At 44.0% G+C, this 13796-nt stretch overlaps 1 protein-coding gene across 1 annotated transcript in view; it reads right to left on the minus strand.

Annotated features, from left to right (window-relative positions):
* Crybg1 (crystallin beta-gamma domain containing 1) overlaps nt 1–13796 on the minus strand; it is a 195187-nt gene that overhangs the window by 5708 nt on the left and 175683 nt on the right. Inside the window, exons 14-20 of the mRNA XM_057762700.1 lie at nt 11876–12002; nt 11650–11682; nt 10459–10571; nt 8475–8604; nt 4795–4934; nt 2041–2164; nt 1464–1622 (exon numbers count right to left, since the gene is read on the minus strand). Coding sequence (XP_057618683.1) covers nt 1464–1622; nt 2041–2164; nt 4795–4934; nt 8475–8604; nt 10459–10571; nt 11650–11682; nt 11876–12002 — 826 coding nt within the window. The remainder of the gene's footprint in view (nt 1–1463; nt 1623–2040; nt 2165–4794; nt 4935–8474; nt 8605–10458; nt 10572–11649; nt 11683–11875; nt 12003–13796) is intronic.

The raw sequence follows: 13796 nt of genomic DNA on the forward strand, positions 1-13796 counted from the left end.
AGGTGGTTAACACTAAAGAGAACCTCAGTACAGTAAGCTGCCCACCGTGACGGTTCTGTGTCGGCACTGAGCATGCTATGAGGCCGCATCTGGCTGCTCACCGTGGCCTGAGTTTCCGGCTCATGCCTGCTCCTCTCTGGCACTGCACCAGAGCAGCCACACCATGCCCCGCCCTTTAAAATCTGAAGTTACACTCACTGGCTCCTTGTCTTTTATTCATGAGGAATACCTAAAATTTTCTAAATTAGCCTGCTATGCAGGTAGAAAAAGCAGGAAAATGGAAACTCTGAAGACAGTGCTTTAATGCAAGGAATTTAAAAGTCCCTCATGAAGTAAAAAGCAGCATGGCTCACTGCTAACACCATGCTATCATGAAAGCCTATTCAAACTGGGCTGTTCTGGGTAGGGCGCATGGCTCAGTGGGAGAGTACCTGGCTCGCATGTGTGAAGCCTTGGGTACGGCACACACACGCACACACACACACACACACACACTGTTGAGAGCACTGCGATCATCTGTGATTGTTCACTTTTTCTCCTTGACATCCTGAGATGAGGTATCATATAAAGTCACTGAAATGTTAGAGTGACTGGCCCCCACTGTCGCTCACTGAAATGATCCCTAGGCAGAGTTGCCTTTGTTTCAGCTCCAGTCCTTCAGTTAGCCCTGCTTCTTGATGCTACTTTCTTCCCTGTCTAAGCAGTGTCTGTCTTGCAAAAGCACGATTCTCCCTCAGGCACAACAGACATAATAAATGGGCATGTCCCTGCTGACTCACGGGCAGCAAGGTTTTGAAGTATCAGGAGCAAACAGACAAGCCCATAAAGTTAAGGACTAAAGGAGATGCCCACAACAGTGTATGAGCTTGTCTCATGGGATCTGGCCATTGCTTTTACACGTCTACTGTAGCCGGAGTGAGGAGAGCACGCAGCCATTTTCCATTTTCAGCATGTGACCATTAGGAAGTGGACAGTGCTGTACCGCACACGTCTCCCTCCCTCGCCCAACTCTGTGGGTTCTCCAAACAGAACCAGCCCTAGAGTGGTTTCTGAAGTTATGTGGGCTCTCTAGCTTAAGGCTTTGAGCAAACAAATGCCACAGCTCCCTTGCTGAATTAGTGCTAGATTCCCTTCCAATTTTAAGTTCCTAACCCTGCTTCTGATTCTGTCACAGCTGGGAAGCATTTTCATGAGGGAAAATCTTCTGATTTATTTCTGAAAACTCTCTGGGAATTGTCTGTGCAGCCCTGAATGCTCATCCTGCATTTCATCTTCTTGTGCAATCCTGAATGCTCACCCTCCATTTGGTGCATGTTTCTTATGCAATCCTGAATGCTCATTCTGCATTTGATGCATCTTCTTGTGCAACCCTGAATGCTCACTCTGCATTTGATGCATGTTTCTTATGCAACCCTGAATGCTCATCCTGCATTTCATCTTCTTGTGCATCCCTGAATGCTCACCCTGCATTTGATGCATCCTTCCTGGTAGACCCAGATCTGATCATCGGCACCAACATCTTCCATGACCTGGATCCTAAGAAGCTTCAGATCCTCTAGGTTCCCATTGGTTGACATAAACAGCCCCGTTGCTTTGTTTCGAAGTCTGAAGTATATTCGTTTCTACAAGACAAAACCCAGTACTGTCACATAGAGCTGTGCTGTCTGAAGAACTCAGACAGAGTGACATTGGGAAGAGTCCAAAGTGAAGCACATGATCAAGGAGGGAGACCACACCCATGGGTCACATGCTAAGCATCTTAGTACTGTTCTCAATGCTAAGAGACTGAGGACATTTCAGAATGACGGGCCATGGAGTGTGCCTGTGGACAACCAGAGCCAACACATGCGTATGTGTTATTGGGCTTGGTGGCATTTCTGAAATATCCATGCCTCATGGTGCCACAAATTTGATGTCCAAATACTGAAGGAAGAGGAGTCAATGCTAAGCTTCCAATCAAAACTAAAAGGCTGAGCTATATTTATAAAAGTATTTTTCAAGAGGAGTCTACTCAAAAGCATGGAGGGGAAATTCACGTACCTGAACAAAGGGCCGGAGAGAACCTATTTGGCGACAGCCACTGAACTCATACCAGTTTGGCACTTCTGCAGGAGACAGTAGGAACTGTCGGCCTCTGTAGTTGCCATATTCATAAGTAACCCATCTGAAAAGAGAATAAACCATAGCGGTGACCACTTCCATTTGATGGTGGGCCCTGACAGTTACATCTGCTTTCAGAACACCACAAATTCATTTTCTTTTTCTTCCTTTCTTTTTCCTTCCTTCTTTCTTCTCTTGTTCCTCTTTCTTCCTTCCTTTCTTTTCTTTCTTCCTTCTTCTCTCCGTCCATCTCTCCCTTCCTCCCTCCCTCCCTTCTCTTTTCTGTTTTTGAAACAGGGTTTCTTTGTGTAGCCCTGGCTATCCTGGAACTCAACAGAGATCCAACTGCTTCAGCCTCCCAAGTGCTGGGATTAAAGGCATACTCCATCATGCCCAGCTAAAAACACTTATCCATTCTGGGCTGAACTTTAAACACACATCGAAGGGAAAATAAGCCTGTGCTCTAGAACATTCAAAGCCATTTCTTGATAACTAGTGAATTTTTGGAGAAACAGAAATATCAGAATCCATTCTGAGAGAGAAATGGTAAGTTTTTTCCCTCTGATAAAGCAATGAAATTGTGATGCTTTCTCAGTGGGACTCTGCAGTCCTTCCTGAAAGTTGTTCATAAACAGCCTCAGGATATGGATCCTTATTGAAATAATTAACATTTACAAAGTTATCATGTATACATTGGTGAGTGTAATGATTAGATAAAAATAAATTCTTCACAAAGGAGGGCCTGCGAAATAAAGTAGAATGAAGCCATGATGGAACCTGTTACTTTAATGTAATTTAACATAAATTTTTAAACAATTACAAAACTTTTTTTTTTTTCTTTTTGGAGACAGGGTTTCTCTGTGTAACAGCCGTAGCTGTCCTGGAACTCACTCTGTAGACCAAGCTGGCCTCAAATTCACAGAGATCCATCTCCCGAATGTTGGGATTAAAGGTGTGCAGCACCACAGCCTTGCTTACAAAACATTTTTTTAAATAAGAGTATCCTTCCCCAAACCCCAAAAATGTGAAGCTAAGTTTTTTCCACCACCTGCTGGATTGCACACTTGAGAAGCTACAGACTGAGCGCCCCAGGAGCCTCCTACCCTGCTGACCATCGGAGAAGGATGTTCACTTAAACCCCCAAACTTGAAAATGTTAACACTTCATCTGTCTTACAAAACAGTCATTAAATCTTACTGTAAAAACATTAAAAGTTACAGCCCTACGGACAATGAAGGCTGATGAGAAGCCAAGGACAATGGCACTAGGTTTCGATCCTAATACATGAACTGGCTTTGTGGGAGCGTAGCCTGTTTGGATGCTCACCTTCCTGGACCTAGATAGAAGTGGGAGGACCTTGGTCTTCCTGTAGAGCAGGGAATTTGGACTGCTCTTCAGTATCGAGAGGGAGGGGGAGTGGACTAGGGGGAGGAGAAGTGGAGTGGGGATAGGGGGAGGGGAGCGGGGGGAGGGGGCAGTATGTGGGAGGAGGGGGAGGGAAATGGGAAACGGGGAGCAGTTGGAAATTTTAATTAAAAAAGAATAAAAAAAAACACACACACACACACAAAAAAAAGTTACAGCCCTAATAATCCCTTAATTATTTTAGTGGATACGGTACAACCCATCTGATTGCATCCGCTGCTGTCCCTTCAAGATCTGTGCATCGCGGCAAGCCTTACCTGTCACTTCATTAAAAGGAAAATGTTTCACAGAAAAGATACTGCAGTAATATATATTTATTTATGACTGATTCAGTTTCAGAATTAAAATCAAAACTTTTCCAGGTTTAAAATATTGATGGGCACTGGGCATGGTGATGTATGCTTTTAAACCCAGCATATGGGAGACAGAAGCAGGTGGATCTCTTGTGAGTTTGCGGCTAGCCTGATCTACATAGCAAGTTTCAGGCCAGTCAAGACCTCACAAAGAGATCATGACAATAGTAAAAAAAAAATCAGATGGTATTTTAACTTTTTAGTGTGTGTATGTGTGTGATGGGCTGGAGACATGCAACAGCATGTATGTGGAGGTCTGAAGACCACTTTGTACGGTCAGTTCTCCGCTCTAGGGACTAAACTCAGGCCATCAGGCCCACATAGGGAGTGCCTTTCGTCCACTGAGCTATCTTGTCACCCCTCCGCAGCTGACGTAGTAATTTATACAATGTCTGCAATCAAGGAAAAACTCTAAAATCAAAGGGTGTGAAACGGTAAGAAAAGCTCACGCTCTCTTACTTGCTAAAAAGAATGCTCTATAAGTTTGCTGAGTGCTGTGTTGTAAAGCTTCTCTTGCACATTTTGAGTACAGAACCCAACCTTAGGAAAAAAATCTGGATATGTGAATAAATGATGCTTTACACAGGCTTTACCCACCAGGAAAAGGATAGCATGAAGTGTGCAATGCTAACCCACACGGGAAGTCAAGGACCGCCTGTCAGTTCATTTCAGATACTGTAATGTGTACTTGTAAGTTTCCCAGTGTCCCTTCTTGGCACATATATTCACATCACTCACTTAATGATGATATCCTTTTACGTTTCTATTATGAGGAAATGGAGATGTATACAGAATGAGATGTTCATGGGAACGTATGTATCTGTTCATGTATTTCTTAATGTGCTTCATAGGAAGAGCACATTTGTAAAAGCAAGAAAAGAGAAGTCGCCTGTCAACAAGTGGGTAAGTCACTCACATGCCACCGATGACTTGAACAGAGCGGATCTGAGTGTTGAATCCCATGGATCGGAGGTTGACTGTTTCAGCATTCAGTTCAATCTTCTTTCCTTTGAAGTTTTCTCTTTCAAAAAGAATAATTGTTGGTTCAGAAAATTCCTGTTTGGGGGCAAATTTGTTCTTCTGTTAGTAGTGCTTCTGTAGAGAGCCTGAAGCTGAGGAGATGTCGTCTGTTCTCAAGGACGAGGCACAGAACCCTGCCCTACTCATAAATGCAGCCAATCTAGATGCTTCTATGCTGCAAAGTTAGAGAGGAAGGACAGGAGGGTAGAAAGCTTTTCTGTTACATCTAAAGGCAGGTTGAAATAGACCACAGTAAAGCAGGGACATGGGATAGCCCATGCCTAGAGAAATGGCTACATGCATGGAACACCAACTTTTAATGAAAGTTACTTTCAACCTGGAGTTTTCTGGGTGGAAAGCCATAGACATTAATGGTGATGGCCAGAAGGCCATGGTAGTGGACAGGTGATATGGTAACAAGGATTCTGTAAGCTCATATGCCCAAACCTTGTAGGATTTACAATCAGGAGGGGAACAGAGCACAGGTGGAAGGCACAGGCATTTTAGAGAGAACAGCAGCACCCAACTGAGTTTCAGACAAGAAAGACTTCAAATTACAGACCCTCTGTCCCTGGGCTCTAATGATCATCTCCCCAAAGTCACGAACGACACCCCCCCCCAAAAAAAAGCACACAAGGATCACAGTTATTTCCCAAACTGCTTCAAGTTGTGTGGCAAGGATTGAGATAAATTACTCCTTCATTTATGTGGAAATGCCCTAACGTGCAGGACAGAGTGTCTGCCATCAGTTAAGAGCAGTTAACATGGAGGTGGGGTCCAAGGTCTAGGAATTCAGGTATAGAAGATACACAGGAGGGAGCCAGACAAAAATACAGGATTACTACTTTGCATGTTTACTGTATTTGCAGAGATAGCACGCTGAAAACATCCTAAACACTCCAATTTATTGTCAGAAATAATTTAAACAATCTTAAATGTTGCATGACAGTTGAAATGCACAGGACAAAGAACATGGCTCAGTCATATAGTGCTTGCCTAGCATGCATGAGGGTCCATGTTCAGTTTCCAGAAACCGAATACATACATATACAATCCCCTAATTCAGACACACAAAATGTGTAAATCTCAGCCGGGTAGTGGTGGTGCACGCCTTTAATCCCAGCACTCGGGAGGTAGAGGCAAGTGGATCTCTGTGAGTTTGAGGCCAGCCTGATCTACAAGAGCTAGTTCCAGGACAGGAACCAAAAAAAAAAAGCTATGGAGAAACCCTGTCTCGAAAATTCAAAACAAAAAATGTGTAAATCTCAGTAATGTAAACTTAAAAGGATATCATCTTTAAGTGGCGAAATGATCTAAATATAATTACCAAGATGGGATGGCACTGGGAGACTTCAAATATATAAAGGCAGCTTTTAGAAGTCTAGGCATAGTAACTAATTTTTAAAGTCTTATTTCATGACCTGGGTTGTGGTTGTTGTTTTTTGTGTGTGTTTTGTTTGTTTGTTTTGGAATAGGGTCCATTGTAATTCTGGCTGGCCCCAAATTCACTCTGTGGCCAAGTATGAACCTGAACTTCTGATTCTTCTACCTCCCAGATGCTGAGAACCCAGGTGTGCCTCGCTGTGCTTGGTGTACATGGTGCTGAGGATCAAACCCAGGGCTTCAGGCATCCAGGCAGACTATCAGCTGAGCCACATCCTGGCCTTTATCCCCTACCGTAAGCTGATGAGTCCCACATTACTCTGTGTTTCATAGAGTTGTTGTTACTGTTTTCCTGTTTCAACAGCATCTTATTAGTTAAATAGGCAAGCAGGCAGAGGTGCTATGAAGTCAACACATACGTTCTTCCTACATTTAAGACTAAGTTCATCAACTAGAAATGCTTAAAGCATTTTATGAGACTAGCCACCAAGCCTGAATAAAAATTTCCAAAGCTATAGACACACGAAGACGTAAGTATAAGGATATCACCTTCTGACTTTGTTGTGTTGAATATACTGCTTTGATTAGCTCAGGAGATAGATACTGTTCAGGGGGCACTGTCACCTTTAGAACACAGGTGATAACTTGAGCTGATCTGGAAAGAGGGCTCAGTGATTAAGAACATTTGTTGCTCTTGCAGAGGACCTGGGTTCAATTCCCAGCACCCACATGGAAGCTCACCTCTGTAACTCCAGTTTTCGAGGGTCCAGTGTCTTCTGACCTTTGCAGGCTCTGGTACATGGCACACAGATACACATGCAGGCGAAAAACCCATACATATAACACACAACACTTAAAAAGAGCAGTGACAATAAACTAAGCCACGGGGCATTTCTGCAAATTAATAACAAAAGAATAGGAATCTACAGAGAGAGACGGCCAACAGACACCCCAAATGACAAGTGTAGGAGACCAAGCCATTAACGGTCAGATGATGTAAACCCATCCTACCAAGCTGGCAGTCGTGGACAGTGGGAGGGGAGAAGTATTGATCTGCCGGGGCACTGGCTGGACAGCTTTGACAGATAGAGTAACACCTGGGCTGCACTTGCAATTCAGCACTCCCGCCCTGGATAGCCAGGGGACCCTGTCCCACACAGCAGACTCCCACCCTGGATAGCCAGGGGACCCTGTCCCACACAGCCGCACTCCCACCCTGGATAGCCAGGGAACCCTGTCCTACACAGCAGACTCCCACCCTGGATAGCCAGGGGACCCTGTCCTACACAGCAGACTCCCACCCTGGATAGCCAGGGGACCCTGTCCCATACAGCCGCACTCCCACCCTGGATAGCCAGGGGACCCTGTCCCATACAGCCGCACTCCCACCCTGGATAGCCCGAGGTCCCTGTCCTGCACATGTTCATAGGGATTCAGAAGTAATGGTGGCAGAATATGACACAGTTACAGTCAATAAACTAGATGTGCAAGCAGCAAAACTGACAGCTCTTCAAAAATGGTCCCAGGGATGTCTGAGTTACGTCTGTAAGAGTGAGAACTATAGCATAATGATGACGATATAAAATTAAAAGCTATACATGCACACTTTTAAGAAACAAACACTTTGCAAGAATATTCAAGCTGTGTCTATAAGGTACAAAGTGTGGCTGAAAAGGGAGAGGAATAGATATAGGAGTTAGGGAAAAGAAAGAAAGAAAGTGGGGGAAAAGATGGGAGAGGGGCCTAAAACTACCAGATGGCTGTCGTGGGTGTGAATAAATGGAGGTCCTGAGAAAGAATTCAGAGAAAGAACAAATAGGAAATCAGACATAAAAAGCACAAACACTGGAGGTAAAGAGACGGTTCAACAGTTAAGAGCACTTGCTGCTCTTCCAGAGGACCCAAGTTCAGTTCCCACGATCCATTTTTGGTGGCTCCCACTCCTGTAACTTTAGCTCTAAGCTTTCCAGCCTCTGGGGGCACTGCACACACATGTGTATGCACACACACACACACACACAAGCATACATATAAATAAAATGATATAGGTTTTGTTTAAAAGAATGAAATCTACAGGTTAGAAAGCTCTGGCCTGGTACAGCTTCCATCTGCATCAGTTCTGGCTGCTGGCTTCCTGGCTTTAACCACAGTGATACGAACAGTGCTCTTCTATGCCACAGTGGTCACACTCACCACATCTATGAAGCGAAGAGACTTCAAGGTCGCCCCAGGCTGGCACCCCATTGCTGAGAGACAAGGGTAATGGCCTTCTTCCAGCACATACTGATTGCCGGAGAAATTTTCTCCATCGTAAGCAACCCAGCTAGAATAGGAACAAATGCATGGTATGAAATTTGTGTAATCCCATTTAAGAAATCTTATTTTTATGCTGAGCCTGGTGGTGTACCCCTTTAATCCCAGCACTCAGGAGGCAGAGGCAGATAGGATCTCTGTAAATTTGAGTCCAGCCTGGTGTACATAGTGAGTTCCAGGACAGTCAAAACTGCATAGTGAGTCCCTGTCTCGCAAAAAATAAATGAATGAAAGAAAAAAAGAAATCTGATTTTTAAAGGTGCCTTCTATAAAATAAGCATAAAGCTTCTAGCTAAATAATTTTTTTTAAAAAAAATCTGGATATATTTGCTGAATTTCATCTTGTGGCAATTTAATGTGCTGAAGTTGGTTAATTTTCTGGATGCGACTGAAGGTGGCTTTATTATTTTTGTTTGTTTGTTTTATATTTTTGCTTTCCCACCTCCCAACTTTCCTCTGCGCTCCCAGCCAGTGTCACTACGAGCACAGGAGTTCCCTTCCCTGTCTAGAGACCCTTCTTCAGGGCTAGTCAGTCCTCAGTTTTACTTTTTTTCTCTCCTGGGTCTTGATTTCCGGTCCCACACAAGCTGGGGAGCTGCTGTTCCACCAATCTGCACCCCAGCCTTCCTTCCTTCCTTCCTTCCTTCCTTCCTTCCTTCCTTCCTTCCTTCCTTCCTTCCTTCCTTCCTTCCTTCCTTCCTTTCTTTTTTTTTTTTTTGTACATGATCTCACCGAGTTTCCCATCTGCCTTGAACTCACTCTGTAACCCAGGCAGGCCCCTGAACTGGTGATCCTCCTGCCTCAGTCTCCCAAGCAGCTGGGATTAAAGTCCTGAAGCAGGTCCAGCTCTAGTTTACTGAACACTTCCATATTTGCTTTTCTTGCTCCTAGTGCCTGCGCCCTTGGTCAGGAGTGCACACACCACAGTGTTTTGCTATGCTCCCCTAAAGATGTTGACGCTTTTATATTTGAATCTAACAGTGACGACTGACGCATTGAGTACTGGCCTCTTGCTCAGGACCGAGCAGAAGCAAAGCAGTCCCTGCTCTCCTGAAGTTAGTCCAGGAAGCAGACGCGGATGGTGAACAATAAAGAATGCACACGTCTGACAGTAGAAAACAATGCAGGGTAGAAGAGGTTGACGTGGGGTGGGTGTATGGGCCAAGCAACTGGGCGCCTCCCCCTCAGCTGGTCTGTATCTGACACCAAGTCAGAGCTCTCACTGTGGCACCAGATCACACACACTGTGAGGTTAAAGACTCCGTCGCTACTGTTATTAGGCTCAATTCCGCCGGCCTCTTTAAAGATGGCTCCAAGGGCTTCCTCAGTTTCTCCACTCATCAGCCTTTATAAGATGGCTTTCAGCACAGACAGCACTTTGAGTTCACTGCTTCCATGCGTGCTGCACTCGTCCCCCAAGCCCCATCTGTTCTTGCCCATCAGATTCTCCCCTCCCCCAGTCCTTGCTGTCTTCACTTCTGCTAGCATAAGCCCTCTCAGGCAGGGTGTTGCCCGTCCTTTACCAGCCTGCCCAAAATGCCGACCTTACTCTTATCTTCCTGTGAAAGGAATCTGACCTGGGAGTACCTCAAAGTTTGCCCAGATCCTGCCCCCCTGCCCAGTTGCTGGAGCAGGTACAAAACACGGAACTGCACTGAGTCCTCCTGCACCCTGAGGTCATCTTCTGTTTCTCCAGCCCAGGTTGGCACGCAACATCCTCTGACCTCTGAACCCAGAAGCTGCAAACTTCCCAAACAGTGTGGTAGTTTTATGGCGCCAACTACCTACAAGAGTCAGGGAAGACTTGCAACCACGTGACTTCTCTACCCCAATGATGTGCCTCCACTCTTTGCTGTTGGCTTACCTGCCTCCCAGAACTCTACAAGACTTAGTCAGAAATGAATCATCAATTTGATCTGTTGTCTCTTCAAAACTTTGACTTTGGCCTTGGAACTGTGGCTCTGAAAACAAGTGAATCTTTAAAAAAGGAAAGAGAAACATAAAATTATTTTTCTAAACATGTTTAGGTTTGTTTTTGTTTGAAACTTTTATTTATTTTATGTGTATGGGTATTTTGCCTGAATATATGTGTCTGTGTACTACATGTGTGTCTGGTTCCTATAAAGGCCAGAAGAGGGTGTGAGGTCCCCTGGGACTGTAGTTAGGCAGTTGGGAACTGCCATGTGGGTGCAGGACATCAAATCTCTGGAAGATCAGCCAGTGCTCTTAACCTCTGAGTCATCTCTCCAGCCACTCAGCTCAGTTTTTTAAACGATGACTCAGATCTGGCCTGCTAACTCTTTTTACAGTACACTGGTATGAATTTTATAAATCCTTTAATTTTCAACTTGATCACCAATGATCAATTAAAGACAGGTTGACTGTACCATTCGTGAATGTTTAATTTAGAGGCATCAAAGGCCAGTGGAACAACAGAGGCAACTTTCTAGAGAGCACCCTGTTGTTATTAGCTTTGTTGAAGGCATGTTAATGCTTTATTGTGCCCAAAAGCTCTAACGTTAATAGACTAGATTTGGAAGCATGTATCTTGTTTCCCTCCTTCTCCAAGGATGATACTTGCTGACTGTTTAGAATCACTCTGCCAATAAGAGAGGCTCTAGTGGTGTTTGTGCTTCTGTAATTACAGCTGCCTGATCATCTGCACTAAACAATGTGACAGTGAAACTGACCTGACAGCAATGCGTAGACTTGGGGGAGCCCATATAAAATGTTTACTAATGCAGACACAGCAAATGTGAATTCATTTTATAACATGCCAAGAGAACCATGTGCTATCACCTGGAATATTTACGTATGATGCATTCATGAAACTGACTCTCTGTAATAAAATTAAATCCAGCATCTTATAATAAAAGTATTACATGAGAAATATTTATACATGGGTCAGTGCCATTGATTATGCACTACTGTTAATGTTTTCAGACTTAAGAATGGGTAAAATTAACAAAATGTCCAATATAGCTGGCATTTATACTCATTTTTTTTTCCCCAGTGGAAAATGGATGACCTAATTGTAGAATTTTCTTTAAGTTACCTGATTTCTTTTCCTTGGACCATTGAAAGAATCCTAAACATTTAAAAGAAGAGGGAAGAAAAAAGATTACTAAAGGAGCCATATTCAAAACTTTTTTCCTACTTTAGTAATTACTGTTAAAATTATCCCAGAATAAATACCTTCTGTGGCAATCATTACACCAACCCAAACACATATGAGAGGAAGCCAGACTGAATTAATATTCCCATAAGAATGAATTCCTTACCAAGCATATGGGTTGAACAGAAGAGATCTTACAATTTTTGCCTCCCCAGTCCTCAAAACTGGTGTACAAGCCTTTATCCAGGACATACTGCTCTCCTGTAAAGTCAGGGTTTTCATAGGCTACCCACCTACAGAAACAAAAACCATGGTCAGAGTTCTTATTTTACACATAAAACTGCCTTACACATCTGAAAAGGGTTTTGCTGATCAGACACCATACTTTTTCAGGTTCTCCATTAATACTTAGGGGCGGATCCACTTTGCCTATATGACAAAGCTAATCTGTATAGAAGAATGCCTATGTAGACATCTTGCTATTCCTAAATACCAAATTCCTATGCCTCAAGAAAGCACCAATGAGGATAATTTTGTGTTGTGATTTTTTTTCTAGTTTCATGACAAAGGAATACACTGGATTTTAAAGAAGAGTCTGATTTTTTTTTTAAATAAAAAACTCTTTTTTAACATTGAAAGACTTTTGCAAAGAGATCCTAACAGGAAGCTGTCTCACATATAACAAACCACAATGGATAAGGAAACGCTGAAAGAAGGAAAGCACTAAAATGTTTGCAAACAGCATTTCCAACTTAACACATCTATAGCAAAACGGAAACAGTTCCCAGGGGTGCTAAGGACAAAGCTCTTGTAATGTTTACGTGTTAACTTTGCAGTGATCTCAGAAAGGCGAATTCAGTCAACTAACTGAGGCCACTTCCTGTGCAAAGGGGGTGTCTTTAGAGGGGAACGTTTTTCTAATTCTATTCCATTGAAGGGATACTCAGTGTGGTCCTCAGTTAATTCAGTGTTGTAACGTTCCACTCATAGCTTGAGTGCCACTAAGCTCAGAACTTTGCGAGTCGCTTGCAGATCTGTGTCGTCACATTTACTGAAGGGGTGCTGGCGTGACCACTTCACGACAGAAGTCACCCCACTTAATCAGTCGGCAAACACTGATTGCCCATCAGCTACACACGAGAAACTAGACTGACATGAAGACTATAAAGAAGAAAGAAGATAAAATTCTTGTCCTTGGAGTTGGCAGACAGAGGAGCATCACAAGTAAATATGTGTTTTGACACATTCGGGATGGGAGGTGACCTATCCAAAGTGACGCAATCAGTTAATGGCCAGAACGTGAGTAAGCCTGAGGCTGACAAGGTTCTTTGCACTTTGTAACCTGCCCGCCATGTTCTAGTAAAACCTATATGTCTATACCACAACTGAAATGGATTCAGAGTTCACTGTGCGAGTATGTCTACAGTTATCCCCTTGAGATGAACAATCCCCCCAGGAGGAAATGAACACTACAGACCTAAGTGGTCAGAAGGAGCTCAATAGCTAAAATCCGAAAGCTCATCTCTGGCCATGTGAATGCAGGAACTGAGTCCCAGTCTCTCTCAGAAAATACCTCCACACCCTGGCCAAGTCTCAAAATTACATCAGCAGTTTTTCAAACTTCTGCATCCTCACTGTGAGGTGAGGAGTTTGGAGAGCCGGTTCTCTCCATGGTCCTCACAATGACTTTCAGGAATGCTGAAGGGGGCGTTTCCATTGATGAGGGAGGCAACTGGATGAGGACCCTGTGCTGAGTGGGAGAGCCCGCTGGTTTTCCTGCAGTGACACCTCTGCACGCATATTTCAGGTAAGTCTGCTGTCCGGGTGCAGTGGCAATTAGAAGAGGGAGCCCAGCTCCAGCCATGGCTGCCTCGTCATAAGATAAACCACAAAAACCAGAACTTGAATATGGGTCATACCACTGAAGGCTGTGGCAGGACTCTGGGCTTGTGGTAGTTCTGAATACAAAAGGCTTTCGGAAATCACCAATGAAGAGAGAATGTAGCCAGGACCAGAGCCCAAGCCCCACAGCCCTGTCAGGTCCTTGTCACTTGTTGAACAAACAAGTGTGTGTGCTCCACTTCCCC

Source organism: Chionomys nivalis, chromosome 2, assembly GCF_950005125.1.
Source record: "Chionomys nivalis chromosome 2, mChiNiv1.1, whole genome shotgun sequence".
NCBI classification, from domain to species: Eukaryota; Metazoa; Chordata; class Mammalia; order Rodentia; family Cricetidae; genus Chionomys; species Chionomys nivalis.